The sequence below is a fragment of the Leptonychotes weddellii genome, chromosome 13 (genome assembly GCF_054177405.1).
Source record: "Leptonychotes weddellii isolate Sample4059 chromosome 13, ASM5417740v2, whole genome shotgun sequence".
NCBI lineage: Eukaryota > Metazoa > Chordata > Mammalia > Carnivora > Phocidae > Leptonychotes > Leptonychotes weddellii.
Genome location: NC_138381.1, coordinates 63,014,149 through 63,033,471, shown reverse-complemented (window position 1 = coordinate 63,033,471; position 19,323 = coordinate 63,014,149). Strand labels below are relative to the sequence as shown.

The 19,323-nt window shown below is 51.2% G+C and overlaps 1 protein-coding gene across 2 annotated transcripts in view; it reads right to left on the bottom strand.

The window, feature by feature from the left end:
- Positions 1-13,438: 13,438 nt before the first annotated feature.
- MN1 (MN1 proto-oncogene, transcriptional regulator) overlaps positions 13,439-19,323 on the bottom strand; it is a 46,815-nt gene continuing 40,930 nt past the window's right edge. For both annotated transcript variants that reach the window (XM_081801918.1, XM_081801919.1), the window contains one exon: positions 13,439-16,459. In XM_081801918.1, coding sequence (XP_081658044.1) covers positions 16,278-16,459 — 182 coding nt within the window. In that variant the 3' untranslated portion in view covers positions 13,439-16,277. The remainder of the gene's footprint in view (positions 16,460-19,323) is intronic.

Here is a 19,323-nt window from a genome sequence, read left to right as displayed (position 1 = left end):
CCGAGCCCTTTCATCTGGTGCTGGGGTCCTTGCCACTCAAACCCCTTCCCACTTTGTCACCCACACCCTACAGTCCCAGTCGCATCAAATGGTTTTCCTCTCTCCCAGGTAGGCTTTGCTTCCGCGTGCCCCCAGGCAGGACTGGGCACCAACTTCTCCCTCCACACAGAATGTTCCTCCCGGTTCCCTGTCAAACTCCCAGTGACACTCCTGAGCTCAGCTCAAATGGCTCCTTCTCGACAAAGGGGCCACTAAATTCCAGCTAGACAGCATTGCCTGCAGAAGGTTCTGAGCTTCTTTGTCGAAAAGGGAGTTAGCAAGAGCTGGACAGGAGTGTTAAAGACATGTTAGCACCAACAGGGGTCTCTCCCCAATGTCGTGCGAGAAACTGGAAAGGAGATGGCTCACTAGGGAATTTGAAATTATCTATCTCACCTCCCATGGAGGTGCGCCCATACGTTAGCAGGTATGATGGGCCAGGCAGGGCGCTTCACGCAGGAGTCTCCCTCCCCTACCGTCCTCCCAGCAGAGCCAGCCTCATGCTTTTGGGGGTTCACTTTTTTTTTTTTAAAGATTTTATTTATTTATTTGAGAGAGAGAATGAGAGACAGAGAGCATGAGAGGGAGGAGGGTCAGAGGGAGAAGCAGACTCCCTGCCAAGCAGGGAGCCCGATGCGGGACTCGATCCCGGGACTCCAGGATCATGACCTGAGCCGAAGGCAGTCGCTTAACCAACTGAGCCACCCAGGCGCCCGGGGGGTTCACTTTTAATAGCTGAGTTTACATCATTTATCCTTCTATGAAGCAGACATTCCTAGCTCAAATCCCAACCTCACCCTTTCTTGCCTGTTGGGACTCAGTTTCCCCAGCTATAATTGGTTATATGAAAGGACCTCGGGGAACCCTTCCTGCCCGAAGCAGGGAGACCCAGGCTGTGAAGCTGGCAGACCTGTATTCCATCTGGCACACCCGTCCCCCCTTAATGCGAGAATGGAAGCTCCCCGGCAAGTTGGCTGGAAGCTTCCACTCTGACTCTGCTCGCTTTGAGCTCCGAGCAGATGATGCCCTGCTCCTTGCACAGGAGCCTGAACCCTGCTTTCTCAGCGTGGAGCCTGGCACGGGGTGAGCCCCCACAAACATTAGCTGGGCATGACTCGTGGCTCTTCCCCATTCTGCTCCAAGAGTCTCCTATGCCTGGAGCCGGAGAGGGGGTCAGAGAGGGAGCCCAGGAAGGCCACAAGCCTGCGGAGGTCAAACCCGATGCCCACCCGCTCTCGTGATACTCCTTTAAGCGGCAGCCTGCGTGACAGAGCATTTGGCTGGAACCTTAAAAAAATAATTTCGGAGGAAATGCAAATGACACATGAAAATGAGCTGCAGATGGTGCCCAACTCCCAGAAGAGTGCCACCCTGGTCCCCTCCTAGGTCCCACGTTAGCACCCCTCATGTCCCCCCACCCAGCTGACCCACTGTACCCCTTAGGAGCATGTTCCGGAGGAGCCAGCTGAGTAGGGAGGGCCCAGAGGAAAGGAGGGAGGAGACAGAGTGACCTGGCATTGGCCTGCTGACCCATGGCTTCCTCAAACCACCTCAGTGGCTCACTCCTAAGTGTCAGGCTCTGCTCTGGAGATGCCATGAGGATCTGATCTGATCCCTTTGCTCCAGGAGGGAGGCAGAGGCTCTAAAACCTCAGTGCCTTAAAAGACAACTCTAAGTGAGGCATGTTTACCTCACTGGCTCATTCCCACCACCCCTTCTGTTCTCCTTGCACTCTGGCCACTCTGGCCTCCTTGCTGTTCTCTGCACACATCACATTCTTCCTGCCCCAGGGCCTTTGCACTTGCCAGTTCCCTGCCTGGAGGCCATTTTAAATCTCACCTCTTCAAAAGAACCGTTCTCATTCCCCAATATATAATAATCCCAACCGATTCATCTTTATTAGAGTCCTCTGTTCATGTCCTTCATAACTATTTTCACAGCTAGTAACAAGGCATTGATTTGTGTTTGCTTGTTAACTGGTCAAGTCAGGTTCATTTGTTCATCAGGCCCCTGAGCATATGACCAGGACCTAGCACCATGGCAGGAACACAGAGCTTTACTCAAATATTTGTTAGGTAGAGAAATGGGATGTTCCTTGTCTGGGGACTTGAAGAAACAAAGAATAGGGTTTTGAAGGATGAGTAAGAGTTCACCAAGTGCAGGGGGTGGGGCGTAGAGGTAATGGCAGCAGAAAGAGCAGAAAGACGTGAGCATGCAGCCCTGTGGCGGTGTGGCCTGGTGGTTCAGGGCCCACCGGTGAGCTTCAAATGGCCGGGCTTAAAGCCAGTTCCCCTTTTCACAGTGCCTTTGGGGGAGTCACTTCAACTCTCTGAGCTCAGTTTTCTCATCTTCAAGTCCACAGGGTTGGGTGAGGCTTCGGCGAGAAGATTCACAAGCTTGGCACGGTGCTGGACTCACCAGTCAGCTGGATAAACAAAGCAGCTGAGATTTTCAAGCCGAGACTCAGCTGAGGAAGGGAGGGCGGGAGACGGAGAGTGAGGGTGGGAGGGAGAGGGGGAAGGGAGGGGTTGGGAAGGAGGGAGAGAGAGAGAGGGAGAGAAAACCTGACACATCTAGGCCATGAGGCGGTGCTATCAGAGACTCTTCCAGCTCTGTGGGAGAGCCGGGTTCCAAGGAGAAATCTTGGCTATAGGGTCATAGCCCAAGGATTGACCAGGCTGGGGATGGGGTTTGGAGTCACATGACCCCTGAGTATCTCCTTTGGGGGCCTCTGGCTCAAACCTCCATCCCTGCCTTTACCTCTCCTCCTCAAGGTCCTAGGCTTGCCCTGAAACCCTCGCTAACTCCTGCACCTCTCCCTAGCCTGTGCCCTCCTCCTGAAATGCCCTTTTTCTATCTATTAGAACTCTCAGCAATGGCCCCTCGGTCAGATGTTGTCACTCATGTCCCAACCTCTGGCCACTTATCAAGGGATGATCAGAATCGTGGCCTCTGGTCTCAGGGTCTGAAAGTTTCTAGAGAGTGTATCTAGGCTTGGAAGAGAGGGCCCTGTCCACCAGATGGGGAGTTCCTCCAGGACTGGGAGCAGGTCAGTCTTGCCAGGCACAGAGTAGACAGTCAACTAACATTTGCTGAATGAGTAAATCAGCAAATGTTTGAACTACCGGGGGTTAGGGAAATGATTGGCTTCTGTAGACTCATTTTCACCTCTGTCGCTTACCAGCACCCCAACCCCATCCCCGTGAGGCAAACCTGATCTTCAATCCAAACATGAGAAACTGAGGTCCGCGGGGGCGAGGGGGGGTGTCATGGTTTGGCCGTCTCCAACCTCATCTGGGTCCCTGCGCCTCTTTGGTCCTCGGTTTCCCCATCTGTAAGGGAAGCAGTGCCCCCGAACGGGGCCAGCCTCCTGAGCATATGACTTACACAGTCCACAGGACCCCCACACTCACAGGGGCCCATGCTTGGTTTCAGGTTTTGCTGTCCCTGTCTGAAAATCCATAATAGTTTTATCTTTGAACTCGTGTTTTTAAGTGAAGCCCCGCAGAGACAGGATGAGCAGACGAGACACGTGTAATGCGCATGCCCGCTGCTTTGTGCGGCCGCCCGGCTCCCTGGTAACTTTCTCGCTGTCCGCTGCGCATGCGTGTGCGGTGAAAGGCGCAAGAAGAAGGGAAGCAGTCTGTGTCTAGGATTGAGTGGGGGTGCTGCCAGTCCCAAGCGGCCCCACTTTCCACCCGAACTTCCTTCGAAGGCAGAAGGAGGGCACTGGAAGAAACACGGACGGCCAGCCAGAGAACGTTAATGGTATCCTTTCTGATTCGTGTTTACAGATGCTGAAAATAACACAGAAGAAAAGGAAGCTAGCGCCTAGAATGACCCATCGTTCCTCCCTCCTTCCAGGCTTCCCTCACTCATCGGTAAGCCGAAGGCAGAGTGGTGGCCGAACGCGCGGGTCTCCAGGATTGACATAAAAACCAAGCTCGTTTTGAATAACATCTCCACTGTTCCGGGTAAAACAATACATATGCGTGCACGCACTACAAATACGAATCGTGTAATTTTGGTGATTCGGCGCATGAACTAAACGCTTATATTTTTTTTTCTTTCTTATATTTGTGCTTAGAAGTGACATTGCACCATAGAAAGTGGTAAAATTCGTGCTAATAATTTAAAAGCGTGATTTTTCTTTGCTTAGAACCACATTAAATAGCCAGTAAAAACCATCATGGCAAGTCGAGGAAGAGGCTACAGAAGAAACGGAAAACTTTATATTTTAGTACCTTTTTTTCTGCCTTTATTTTTTTAGATTTATTTATTTGACAGAGAATACGTGAGCAGGGGGATGGACAGAGGGAGAGAGAGAGAATCCCAAGCAGGCTCCACACTAAGTGGGGAGCCAGACCCAGGGCTCAATTTCAGGACCCCAAGATCATGACCTGAGCCAAAATCAAGAGTCCCACGCTCAACCAACTGAGCCACCCAGGTGTCCCTTTTTTTCTGCTTTTTGAACTAGGGGCCCACGTTTTCATCTTGCACCAGGCCCTATAAATTATTAGCCGCCCTGCCCTGAACTGGCAAGAAGACCAGCCCAGCCAAGTCTGAGCACATGGCCCACAGCCCTTAGTCCCCCATCCCCAGACCGAGCTGTCCTGGCCTCCCCACTATAAGGGGTCAGCAGTCACCAGGACAGGGCAGCTGGGGGGGGGGTTGGATCTCAACCTGACCTTCACCACCTGGCCCAGAAGTCAGAATTCTACACCCCCACATCCGGAGGATCGGCTCAGAGAGTCTGGATGGGGACCTGCACCTCTGTGGTTAAACATCCCGCTGGGCCCCTGCCCTGAGTGGTGCAGCCGCTCACCAAGAGGAGGAAAGCTGCTGCAAACCCCAGAGAGACAAGCCGCTTTGTTTCGGAGCTGGAGCTACTCTAAGTGCCTTCATATCCAGTAGCTCAGTCATTCAGTCCTCGCAGAAGCCCTCCAAAGCACTCCTTGAGCCCATTTGGCAGGTGAGGAAATTGAGAGCCAGGGCAACCTGGCTGACCTCAGGTCACAGGGACAGCAGGAGGGCCAACAGGATTTGAACTCAGGCCTACCCGACGACCTTCAGCATCCCACACCGCCCGCCTCCAGTCCCGGTGCAGCCGGGCTTTGGGGATCCCGATGACTCAGGCACTACCTTGCCCACTGTGGGCACCAGTTGCAAGTCACTTATGGCCCAGGCTTGTTGTCTTATCTTCAAGCTGGCCATGACATCCATTTCAGAAGCCCATCGCTGTCCCATCCCCACACCCGCCTTTAACACAACACAGGGGAGAAGTTCTCAGAAAACCGGAGTGTTTGGGGTAGAAGACACTGGCTTCCTTATCCTTCCATGAGGTCTGATGACTCCACAAACCCAGATACCTGGAGACACAGGTGTAGACGTTAGGCCGCGCAGACCAGTGTGCACTCCATAAGATGGGGGCTTTGCTCTGTTCCCCACTGGGTTCCCCGAGCCTGAAGCATTGTCTGGCACATAGCAGGGACTCAACAAATATTTGGTGAGTGAACGAATGAATGACTTCATGAATTCTAGCAGTAAAGGATCACACTCTGTCATGTGCAATCCCGACATCCAAAAAGGTTCAAAAAACAGCAAGTTCTTAGATTCACATGCCTGGAGGTCTTTATTTATCTCGAATCCTAATGAGAGTATTCCAGTGCTTTCTTATATTTGATTGCAGCCCCGCGGAGGTGTCACTGAGCGCAGAGGAGAAATCCTACCTTGCTCACCTTTTTAAGTTCTACCAAAGTCTAGATTTGCGAAGACAGCTGGCCTCAGGGATTCCAGGCAAGGTGGTGGCCTCGGTATCTCAGTTAACAACATTCAACTCTGTACATTATACACATGGCAGTTACAGGCAATCTCCAGCCACTGCAAACCCTCACGTCCCCCCGTCACCCCATCTCACAGATGGGTAAATGGAGGACCTCAGAGGCAAGTCCTCAGGGTCATACGGGGTGTGTGGGGCAGAAGCAGCCTTGCCTACTCTTGTCAGTTGCTCCTCCCTATACCCTTCCCCTCCCCCTCTGCTTGGCCTTGGCGCCTCAATGAGCCCTTTGTCCTCTTAGGGGCTCAGAACTCCTGAGCGTTCCTCCTTGGGACAAAGGCTAGAGGAGTAGAGGCTGCTTGGGGTGGCTGGCAGGGGTGGGGGGGTGGGCTCCAGAGGCAGGGCCAGGAAGAATGTGCTCCTGCACTGAGATTCCCATGGGGTCAGGCTCCTCCCACCCTTGAGGAAGGGCTAGAATGGTGGGGACAAAGGTTCCAGCCACAGCGCACACTGTCCGGGAGGTCCCCGCAGCCCCCCCAACCCCCACTCCAGGCTTCATGTAACTGGCCAGACCTGCAGGGCCCTAGCTCCAAGCAAGAGGAGAGGCCAGAGAAGCAGGAGTTCCTACCTCCCACTGGAGGTAGCCCATACCTGTCCTGCCAGGAGGAGGGGGCGCCAAAGTCAGGGGCCTCTTCCTCCCAGTCTCTCCTCCCCACCTCCTTAGTGAACAACAGCCAAAATGAAGAGAGATTTGGCCAGGTCCCACCCTGGGCAGGCCACAGAGCATTTATCCAGTGATTACTGTATGCAGGACACAGAGTGGGGCAGGAAAAACAAAATGAACCTGCCCCCTTGAACCTGGCAGGCTGTGTGGCCTCAGCCAAGTGGCTTAACCTCTCTGTGCCTCTGTTCTGTTCCCTCCTGGGGCCCCACCTTCGCTAGAAAAACAAGGTGGCCACAGGAGGGGTGAGTTTACCGCTGTTGGCTCAAATCTGTATAGAAAGTACAAGTCGAAGAAGATGACCCCTTGCTAGCCCACAGGCTGGGAGCTCAGATCTTCCCAAATGGGCATCCGGCCCGCCACGCACCTCCTGGGTGACCTTGGCCCACAGGTGACACATCCCTGAGCCTTGCTTTCCTCATCTTTAAAGGAGGAAGGATCCTGAGGCCCTCACCTCCCGTGGCTGTCTGAGCACTGAGTGTGTGGGGTGAGCCCCCTGCCAGCATTTGGGGTACAGGAGGTGATCAGTAACCTTTGGCTGGACAGGTTCTGATAACAGGCAAGGGTGTCCCCTCAGAGCCCACAGGAGTTCACCATTTTCAACTTCCCCCTTCCGTCTTTCAGAGAAATCTTGCCTTGGGAGGTATCCGAGGCTGATACTGGTTTAAGCCCATTTTTCCGATGGGGAAACTAAAGCCCAGAGTGGGGACTCTTGGCTGGTTAGTGGGAACTCGGCACTGGCCCCCTCACACCACATGTTCAAACCCCACCCTGTGCCCAACCCTGGGGCTTCCTGGTGGCCGCAGAGCACAAACTTTTGGATGGGGACTCACGCGGGCAGGGATTCGAATCCCAGAAACTGAGGACAAGAAGCCTGAGCTTACGGTTGGTGCATGGGAAGTCCCTGGGCACATGCAAGGTGAGAGGGAGGCGGTACCAGCAGCAACAGCTCTATTCCCAATCTCCTTCCTGCCCCCAGAAAGCTAGAAATGGAGCTGGGAACCCCAAACCACTAAGAGACAAAAGTAGAGCTTCTAACTCCAGTAGGGGAGCATCATGGCTATTCCCCGGTGCCTCCAGGTCTCCCTGCATCCCCAGAGCCTGACACCGTCACCTCCAGCCTGGCAGCCTCTGCACACACAGAGATCCTTGTGTCACCTCCCTCGGCAAAATAAAGTGAGATGAATAACTGATACCCAGGGAGCTTCGGTGGGAGCCAGAGAGGCAGAAACCTGGGAAGACAGGCCAGGCCCAGGGAGCAAGGTAGCAGGTGGATCGGAATAAAAACAGAGAAACTCAAGAAAACACTGTGGGATCCCAGGAGAGAGTCATGAGACAGAGAGGATGCTGGGAGCTTACTTTGGTTTTTGTCTTTAAATGCGTCAGAGTAAGAGGTTCAGAGGATGGGGTCTGGATTCTTGAAGCCCCCCACTGTTGTGCTTCTCTACCAACCCTGAGCCCAGTGCAGGGTTATCACAACCACCTCACTATTCCTCCAACATGCCGAAGATGCTCTTACCACAGGGCCTTTGCACACGCTGTTTCTGCTCTCCATATATCTGCTTGGCTCACTCCCCTCAGTCTCTACTCCAGGCCCTCTTTGATGAAGCATCCCTGGGCAGTCTCTTGTCCCCCTCTATTGCTATTAGTCTTCATACCAAGGTTCACTCGTGACTTGTTGTCTGTTTTGGGAGCACAGCCATCGGCAGCCCCAGGAGTGTACGTCAGCCAGAGTCAAAGTCTGAGCAATCAGCTCTCACCCCCAGATACAAGCTTCATCCTCTACCCATTAACCTCAACAGCAGCCAAAGGTAAAGAGTCCATCAAGCAGGAAAGAGGAACCAGCAACAGCCCCTTTTATTCAACCCCTATCTTGTGACGTCCTACTCTGTGCCAGGCCCTGAGCTGGCTGCTGTGGATACAGAACACACCTCCCCCTGACAGGAGCTGCCCTCCCTCCCAGTTACCCTGGAGCCAGATCTCAGGACAAGGGACAATGGGAGACGGCAGGGAGACAGGGCATTTGGTTCTGGCTCCATTGCTGACTGCTGCATGACCTTGAGCCAGACACTGGACATTCTGAGCGTCTGTTTCTTCACATGTAAAATGGAGAGACTGAGTAACATTTCTGGGAAGTCAGACATGGTGACATATGACGTGATGAGGTGTGCAGAGGCAGCCTTGAGTAATTCCCAATCTCCCCAGCAATGAAGGCACTCGTTTTCCAACCCCACAAAGCTCTCTACTGCTACAAGGAGAAAGCGTCTGCTCAGCGCTACTAGGTCTTTAACACTTCTCTCAAGCGTGTCAGCCTCGGTTTTCAACAGACAGAAGGTCTTGGGCTGGGAGCTTTCATCAGGCAATGGCGACATTGCCATGATTTCAAGGGGTTTATTTTAGGATCAGGGTAGGATAAATCGGTACCTTTCCACTAGACTCCCTCTGTTTTCTTCCATTCTTCGGAGGGAACACAACAAAATTTCCATGTGACCCCAGCTTAAAATGCATCCAAGTGGCAAAAGAGAGTGCAAAACTAGACCCCCACGTGCACAGGCAAATGATTGCCACCAAGGATGGCTAAGCCATCTCCCATCTAACAAAGGAATGGAAAATGTCTTGAACCGATGGTAAGGGACACCTGGACGTTCTGGAAACAAGGAACCCTTACCTTCACCTCAAACCTAAACCAAAATGTACCATCGAAAGCTAAACATAAAACCATCAAGCTACGAGGAACAAGCATGACCCTAGGGAGGACGCAGCTCTTGCCATCAAAGAAACTTGATAAAATGGACCATATGAAGCTTGTGAAATTTTAGAACCTTTGCATTTTGAAAGACTGTGACAAAAAGCCACAGTCTGGGAGAGAATATTTGCAACACACAGAGAAGGGGCTTGTATTAGGCAATGATAAAAAGACACACAACCAAATTTAAAAAAAAAAAATTGGGCAAAAGATTTTAACAGACACTTCACAAGAGAAGACATACAGAGAGCAAACAAATACATGAAGATACACGCAACATCATTAGGGAAATAAACATGACAACCACAGTGAGATGTCACTATACCCACTCTAGAACGGCGAGAGTTAAGAAGACAGATAATATCGAGTGTTGGCAAGAATATTAGGAGGAACTAGAACTCCCATACATTGCCACTGGGAATGCAAAGTAGTACAATTTTAAACAGATGGTTTGGGAGTTTCTTTTTTTTTTTTTTTCCTTTTTTTTTAGAGGGAGGGAGAAGGAGAGAGAATCTCAAGCAGGCTCCGCACCCATCGCGGAGCCCAGTGCAGGGCTCCATCTCACAGCCCTGAGATCATGACCTGAGCCGACATCAAGAGTCAGACGCTTAATTTGACTGAGCCACCCAGGTGCCCTGGTTTGGCAGTTTCTTAAGAAGGGAAACGTGCACCTGCTATACAACCCAGCCATTCCAAAAAATGAAAGCCTACGTCCACACAAAAGTTTGTACACAGATGTTCATGGTACTTTTATTCCTAGTAACCAAAACTGGAAATTAATGCATATCAACAGGTAAATGATTAAACAGACTGTGGTATGTCCACAGGAGGAAATGCTATTCAGCAATACAGAGGGAGGGACTCCTGACTCACGCTTCATTTATAGGACATCAAGATGCAAGAACGGGCAAAGCTAATCAATGGTAAGAGAAGTCCGATGGGTTGTTCCTTGAGGAATGGGCTGTTGACTGGAAAGGGCAGGAGGGAACCTTCTGGGAAGTTTGTCCTGTTGTATAATCTTGCTTTGGGTTACACAGGTGCAGACGTATGTGAAAATGCACCACACTGAACACTTAAGATCCAGGGGTTTCATTGTGTCTAGATCATGCCTCAGTTTTTTAAATGTGATAAAGCAGAGTGGGGAACAATGGGTTAAATAAACAAATGAAAATCCCTTTCCAAGATGTAAAATGGTACAGCTGCTCAGGAAACAGTCTCGTGGTCCCTCAAAAAGTTAAACATTGGGTTACCATACGACCGGGTGATTCTGCTCCCAGGTATACACCCAAGAGATTTGAAAACATATGTTCACAGAGAAACGTGCCCCTGAATGTTCATAGCAATATTATGTATAATAGCCCAAAAATGTGAACAGCCCTAAGGTCCATCAACCGGCGACTAGATAAAAATGTGGTATATTCATAGAGCAGAATAGTATTTAGTCATTAAAAAGGAACAAACCCCAAAACTTCAGGCTAAGTGGAAGAAGCCAGCCACAAAAGACCACATATTGTACGATTCCATTTATATGAAATGTCCAGAATAGGCGAAGCCAAAGAGGCAGCAAGTAAATTAGTAGTTGTCAGGGGCCGGAAGGAGGGGGTAATTGGAATTTAATGATCATGAGTACAGGATTTCTTTTTTGGGTGATAAGAATGTTCTAGAAATGGATAGCAAGGATGGTCGCACAACATTGTAAATACACCAAAAGCCACTGGATTCTACACTTTAAAATCATTTAAATGGTGAGTTTTATGTGAGGTAAATTGTATCTCAATAAAAAACTTTTTTCCAAGGTTCCTGGGGCACCTCGTTAGACCACGGGATATTTGCAGAATTTGGTACTCATCCACAGTCACGTCCCCCTCAGGCCAGCCCAGTCCGGGGGCCGGAGCTTGGCACCTCCCACACCCTCTATGTCTGCTACAACTCAATTGCAGTGCTCTGGGTGGGGTGCTTCCTGCCTATCCCCTTGTCAGTGAGGGAAATCCATGGTTCTCTCTGCTCTTGGAATCTTTTTCTAATTTTTTTTTTAAAGGGAAAGGGGGATGGGACGCCCTTCTTTGCACTTCCGCCTAGCTCTGGAAGAGCAGAGGGTCCACCCAACTCCTCCACCATCCCCTCGTCAGAGCAGGGTGAAGGAGGTATGTGCTGGAACATTCAGGTAAGATGACACTTCTCCGTCAATTCGGAAAGGTCAACCTGCAACCTGTACCCTACCCTAGAGCCCTAACCGGGGCCCTCCCTGGGGCCAACATGCACCCCCATGTTGCAGCACCCAAGTCACAAGTCCCCACCTACCCCCAACGACGTGCCAGTCCATGGCTCTCTGGTTCTTGGGCCCTCCCTGACACTCCCTCATTCATTTCACACCGACCTGAAGTCTCCCGAATGCCTGCACCCAGTGCTCATCATTCTGTCATTTCTCTTCCCTTCCCTGGGTACTGAAAGGGATCATATACCACTGTCACTTTGAGCAGGAGACCTTTAAAGGTTAGAGAGATTTTTAAACTTCTCCAAATTAAAGTGGATATACAGGCCTTGTCCTTAAAACTTTATACTGACAAATACGCGTTTGCATATATAAAGAAACCCTTAAATGCTGAAGGAAAGAAACACAACAAAATTTCTGTCAAATCAGGGTCAATTTATATGCTGGGACAAATAAGATGAACTTCTACTCATCCTTCAAAACCCCAATGGACATAACCTGCTGAAGGAAACCTGCCCTAAGCCCCCTACATGAGATTCATGAATCTCACAGAGTGACATTCATCCTCTGAACTGGCCATGGGTTATGGGGCATAGTCTCCCTCACTTTTAACTGTCAATTTACTTGTCTATCTCTTCACCCCCAAACCCCCTTTTGTAAACTAATGTCTTGCATGACCTTGAGTCTGAGGCTGCAGGTACCAGAACGAAGCTGATGCCAAAGGGTCGCAGAGTTTTATAGGGTCTGGAACAGGGTTGGTGCTCATAGTAACCTATAAGCTAGATGTTATTTGCTCCATTTAAAAAAAAAAAAGATTTATTTATTGGGCAGGGGGAAGGGCAGAGAAAGAATCACAAGCAGACTCCCCGCTGAGCGGGGAGCCCCATGCAGAGCTAGATCCGATGACCCTGAGATCCTGGCCTGAGCTGAAATCAAGAGTCTGACGCTTAACCAACTGAGCCACCCAGGTGCCCCTATTTGCTCCATTTTTGAGACAAGAAAATGGAGACCAGGTTTTTCTCTTTTTTTTTTTTTTAAGATTTTATTTATTTGCGAGAGAGAGAGAATGAGAGACAGAGAGCGTGAGAGGGAGGAGGGTCAGAGGGAGAAGCAGACTCCCTGCCGAGCAGGGAGCCCGATGTGGGACTCGATCCCGGGACTCCAGGATCATGACCTGAGCCGAAGGCAGTCGCTTAACCAACTGAGCCACCCAGGTGCCCCCTGGAGACCAGGTTTAAACCACTTGCCCAGAGCGCATGGTTGTAAGCGGAGGAAGCAGCACCCAACCCAGAACAGCCCGACCCCAAAACACTGTCAGCTGTGCCATGCTCAGAGAATGACACCCTGCTAGCAATTTATGCACGTGGAGCCCTCCTACCTGCTGGGTCCACCCGCGTTGCCTCCTGTAACTTCACAAGTTCGACCCATTTCACAGATGAGGGAAAGGAGGAAAGGAGAGGCTACACACATTAACTTGCTGGAGGTTACAAAGCTTACTGGGATCTGAACTCAGCGCTGGGATCCAAAAGCAGCACCACAGTATGGCCACCTGGGTGGTCTCTCCTTGCCCCCTCCCTCCCACACCAATCAGATACCAGTGGTTCTCAGTCCCAGGAGGGTCATGCCTCCCAGGGGATAGAGGGAAAGGAGAGGTGCCCCTGGCATCTAGTGGGTAGAGGCCAGGGATGCTGCTCAACATCCTACAGGACAGGGGACAGACCCCTCCACAATGAATTATCCAGCCCAAATGTCAATAGTGCCCAGGTTGAGAAACGGATGACCCAAATTAGAACAGCATGGAAGCATGCAGGCGCACGCGCACACATGCGCACTGCAGCGTCCAGACCTGCACTCCCATCCCCCATGGGATTCTGAACAGACCTACCGGAAAAGAGGGGGTGGGGAAAAAAAATAAAGCAAGCCCCACCCACAAATGTACCACAGTCACCATTAACGTCATATTTATTGTTATTTAGCTGCTCAGGAAAACATATACAGGTATATACAATATGCATGAATACAGAAGACTGCACTTTACATATTTTTTTTAAAAAAGAAAGAAAAAATAACACTCAATTTCATGAGCTATTGTCACAGTCTTCCAACCAAGCATTTCAGAAATGAATTTCTTTTAAGAGTCAAAAAAGATTACAGGATTGCCTAACACACAGCAGAGTTAAGATTTTATATTTTACATGTGCAATAACGTTTTCGTTCTCTTTCCCAAAAAAAGTTTGCTATGCAGTACCGATTACCAGTGTTTGGAGTCTCGTGGGTTGGGTGTGTTTTTATTTTGCTTTTATTCTTTCCATTAAACCAAATTTAATGAAATAACATCCTTTTGCTTAAGGCTATTTTTAAAGCTGTTCCATTCTGGGGTCGTGGGGAGCGAGAAAGTTTAAAACTTCAGGGGCTTCCGACGTTGCTAGGACCACGAGCTGATGGCCAGGTGCTAATGAACTCAACGCAGGGAAAGTCAAAAGAAGTCAAGACGCTTGGCTCCCCGGCCTTAAGCAATGAAGGAGAAATGATTCCTGTTTAAAAAATAAAGTGATAAAGCTCTCAAACAGCTGTACATTGCAGAATCGGAGGGGGCGTGGAGTTTTGCTCAGACTATGGCTGATTTCTCCTGCGGCCCCTGGCAGGAGGGACATTCTCTTTCTCTTTCCTCTGGTGGCAGAACTCGGGGACTGAGTCAGTTCACACCTTCCCACTGCTGATCAGTTCACACCACCTGCTCTTCTGCCTGCCTTCTGCGGGCCCCCCGGGGGGCTGGGCCCCTGGTCCGATGGCCCCAGCAAGGACCATCCAGACGCGGACCTGAGCCAAAAGGGCCCCCGCGGGAAAGAAGAGGGAGGGGAAAGAGCGAGATTTTTCTGGACTCTTACCCCTTCGCTGAAAAGTTCTTTGAAATAAACAATGTGGGTGTTGTATGGTGAACCCAAAGTCACTTGCTTAAAAAAAAATCAAAAAAGCCAGAAACTCTGGGTACCTGGGGACAGAGGGGAGGGGACGCCAGGCTCAAAATAGAGCATTTAGTAAGACTTGCTCTTTAACAAAAATAGAAGGAAAATGGGGGAGTTACTGATTTGGGTGAAGGGCTATCAGTCACTTCTTGTCTGACCCATCCTGGAATCTGTGTGCCCCTCACGACCACCCCCCTGAGTCATATGAGCCTTTTGTAGGCATGCACAGCACCCAAAGGTGCCCACCCCGCCAACACTGGTCCTCTGACACCTGCCACTCTGGGTCCTCGACGGGGCTCCAGGTGCCCTGCTCGCTGCTGCCTATTCACCTGGCTGCCCCCCATCTCTGCTCAAAGAGATTATTCCTTGGTGAGGCGCATGACACATGGCTCTAGTTTTGCAAGAGGGTGAGATTAAATCAAAAGTGGGGGGGTGTTCTGGGGTTAAAGAAAAAGGCCCAAGCATCAAAGTCAATGATTATGTTCCTTGTTTCCTTCCCATAGCCCCCAGGAGCTTGCCAACCTCTGCAAAGAAATACACCCAGGTGCAGAGAAGGGGAGCTTGGCAGGCTGAGCCTGGGGGCTCCTTCCCTGAGCCCCTGGAAAAGTGCTTGGCAAAAGCCTCATCCCTCCCAGGGATGGGGGGTTGCCCAGGTTGGAGGGGGAGAAATAGATGGGCAGCGGGGACAGAATGGGAGTGGTCGGGAAGATGCCCGCAGTTCCACCTCCTTCCTCCCGCAAGGCCTGGCTGGGACCGGCTGTGGGCAAAGGTCAAGGGCTGAGAACCAGATCCTCCCCCAACTTGGGCACCCAAGACCCAGCCAGCCCGGCCGCAGCAGGGTGGGAGCCAGGAGCCCCCAGAGACTGCAAGCTGGAAGGGCACCATCCCCCATGCACACCAGGGCTGTTTAGCATAGCGTGAAAATTCAGGGCCTGGGCGCTTGCACAGAGGCCCAGAAAAGGAGAGAAAACACCACTGTCGAACATTCCGACTCCTTCCCACTGAGCAGGCTGGACACGTCATCGCCTCCATTGCAGAGAGAACAGCTTCCAGCAGAAGACAGAACGGAGCTGAAGGCTGAGCGTGTGTTTGTAGGAACGAAAATATATATCTGTCTATTTTCTTAGGAAACAGACAAAACAAAATCCCAGGCGGAATACCTAAGGGGGGTATTAATTGTTTGGCTCCTGCCTGACTGATGACAGTTGGGTATCAATATATAATATCGTGATGACAATTTGACTTTTGCCCGGCAATATTCCAGAACTACTATTCTCCAGGATTTCCATTTTAATAAGCAGTGAACAAAGGAAAAAGGAAAAAAAAAAAAAAAAAAAGGCTGGGGGGGGGAGGGGGGAGAGGAACGAGAATAAAAGAGAATAAAAAAGAAAGTAACTCTTGTCTTATTACGAAATAACAATGCTTGGACATACAGCAGCATGAAAATAAAACAAGGAAAGAGGTCATCTAAAAAAATGTATGCCAAGATTACAGAAAAACGGGAATTCTCTAGCAGGAAAAAGGCTGAAGCAAAAGTTTGCTAACTGCAGAAGGGTTAACACTGGTAACATACTGTGGCAGACGAGTTTTCTTTTTTAAAAAAATTTTTTGAGGTTTTTTTTTTCTTCCCCTTTAAATTAACCCTTTCCGGTCCATATGCCACTAAGCAGGTACCAACTTAGAAAAAAAATCATCCACTCAGCAATAGTGGCCCTTTCAAATTAAGGGTGGGGGAGGAGGAGGAGGGGTTTGGGAGCACGGGGTGGGGGGTGGGGGAGAAAGAAGGGCCTGATGGGGGAGGGGCATTTCTTGTCAATTCAAGTTAGGGCGGCCACGAATGTCCCAAATCTGTTGGAAATGTCGGAGTGCAGGGACCGCCAGGTGGGTACGGAGGCTCGGGCCTTGGCATCGCCCACGTCATCTGTGCAGTGGACAGACAGGCACTGCAAGTGGCTCCCCGGCTGGGTTGCTGAGGCCTTATTTGCAGGGAGGTCGTGGGCTGCGGAGAAAAAAAGGAAGAAATGTTAGCGGCAGGCTCAGCTCTGCAGGAGGCCCTAAGAGGGGGCAGAGTGAGAGGGGTAAGGAAAGAGAGGCACCGTCCACTCCCTGTTTTCATGGCTGAAGACGATGTGAGGAGATCTAGAGATGTTTGGTTCAAATGCCCCTGCTGCTACTCTGATGTGGCTGTGAGACCTCAGCCAAGGGTAGGACTCGATGTCAGATTCTCCCCACTCAGGAATGGGAGAATTGGGCAGGGTTGGCCCATCTCTGATGGACTAGAGTTCCCAAAAGATTGACTGGACATGAAATAAGTTGGGAAGGCTTCCTGGAGGAGGGGCATCTAAATTGGGCTTTGAGGCATATGTAGGAGTTTGCCAGAAGCAGTTAAAGGTAGAGGGGAGGATTGTCTGGATCTAGAACACAGCCCTTTCTCTTGTCATGCTCTGGACATTTGCTAGAGGCCTACTGTGTTCTGGGGACTTCCTGAAACAGTACCACACTGCTCAGACCAGTAATGATGAAGAGTCCAGACCCCCCAACCAGACCAGTGCCCTTTGTCCATCCGCAGCTGCTTTATGAAGGGACTTACAGTGATGGGGGTGAGGGAGTCTATTCCTCCCCTGCACCCTCAATGAAAATCCCTTCCATTTCCTTCTCACACAGTCACACAGGCCCAGAAGCACCACAGATCAAAGTGATGCCTGAGTTAGACAGACTTGCGGGGAAAGAAAGTCTGACAACGACTCACACCTTGGTATGAATTACACTCAAAGAGAGGAAGAGCTGGGAGTTCTGAGCAGGGAAGGAACAGAACAGTCATTTCGGGGGGCTGCTAGTTTACTGCTGCCAAGTGACCAATGGGTCTGTTCTCAGACCTACTATATATCCATGAGTATTCTTATCATTCAGTGAGATGAGACTGAAGCTTGACTCAGAGAGGAGAGGCAACCTGCCCAAGGTCACACAGCCAAGAAGAGGCAGAGTTGGGCTTGAACATGGGTAAATTTCTGACTCCAAAGAAGTGAGAAAAGCTGGAACTGGGGGTGGGGGCCCAGCTCCAGCTGAGGGAGCACACCCAGATACTGAACTCCATGACTGGCCCGCCCTCGTCAGCAGGGCCCTGTGCCAGGCAGGAGCTACCCCGCCCATCCCGCCCTCTGGGATTAGGGGGGAGGCCTCCCCTGGGAGCTGAGCCACAGCCTGCAGAGAAAATCCTCCCAGAGGATGGGCCAGGCCATGACTAACCGGGCTCCCACCCTGGAGCCCCAGAGACACCCAGCTTAGGACCTGCATGCCAGGAGCAGCTGGGGCCGGGGCGGGGGGCGGGGGGGCGGGTGGAGATTCTCTCCCTTGCTCCTTCCCTCATTCATCCAATTAATAAGACCTTACTGAGTCCCTACTATGTGCCAGGCGTGGCTCTAGCCTTCAGATCCGGCCAGAAATAAGGCAGACGCCATCTTCATCCTCCTCCGGGAGCTGACAGTGAAGCCAGAAGAGAGCATCATGGTAGTCATTTGGAGTCACAGATGCCATAGGACTTGAATCCCAATCCCAGCCCCACCACTGTGTGGCACGGGGTCTGCCACCCTCCCTCTCTCCGAGCCTTAGTTCCTCATTGCTGAAGTGGGGGGAACGTCCTCTCCCTCAGGCCTTGTAACGGCCTGGCAGACAGAGAAATCCCCCAACAGGGCTGCTAGCATAGTCTCTGGGGAGATCAGGAGGTGAGGGGTCCTTGCAGCCATCTAGAGGTCCCCAAGCCTCATCCCCTCCTTGGGACTGGCCAGGTGGGCACATTTCTGCCCATGAGACTGGAGTCTATGCTCCCATTTCGCAGAAGGGAAAGCTGAGGCCCTGAGCTCCAGGTTTCAAAGCTGGTTAGCAGCGGTGGTGCTACCCAGGGCCTCAAAATTCAGCCCAGGGGTACCTGAGAAGGTACCCCAGGAAGCTAGGGGCCTCAGATTCAGGCCCCACATCTCTGCTCTTGAGCCCAGTCTTACCTTGCTCCCAGTGACGCCCTACTCCCTAATCCCCCCAGAAGGAATCCTGTTCCAAGCATTGTGAGATCTGGATTGGGGGAGGGGAGCATCTGCCACCGAGAGAGAGAGAGAGAGAGAGAGAGAGAGAGAGAGAGAGACAGAATTCTGAAAAGGGTTCCTTACTTCACTTTACACCCATTATCTCAAGGAGCTGACTCAGCAAATGCTTGTGCCCATTTTACAGATAGGAAACCGAGGCCCCTTGCCAAAGTCTGCACAGCTAAAGAAAGACAAGACTCAGGCCCAAGCTCCTGACAGCTGGCTCCCTTGCTCTATGACCGCAGCGCCAGGAAGGCGAAGGAAAGTCAGCATTTCCCGAGTTCTGTGCGCAGACGGAGGAGGCCTGTGGTCCCTTCTGGGAGCTGTGTTTGCTGAGGGATGTTTCCACACTGACCCAAATGGCCACATGTCCTCAAGATGCCATATTCCCAAGTTATAGACGACTCCGAAGCATGCCGTGTGCCAACCCTACACACAGCTGCTTTTCTTACTTGGGGAGGATTTAATGAGGGTGTGCCAGGCACACAGCTGAACATGTCCATGTGTTATCGCATTCCATCCCCCCGCAAGCCCAGCAGCTGGGTGCCCCTTCTCCCCACCTTAGAAGGGGCACCTGGGGCTCAGAGAGGGTGAGGGGCTTGCCCAACATCACAGAGCATGGGCGCAGGATTCCCCAGCCTCTGCCTGGGACGAACAAGAGAGTCTGGTATCCACAGGGAATATTTTTAAGAGAGAATATTATTCTTCAGTTCTTGACAACCCAAGCATGACCAAACTCATCCTCCCGCCAGATTCATTCCAGCCGGAGGTGGGGGGACCCAACATG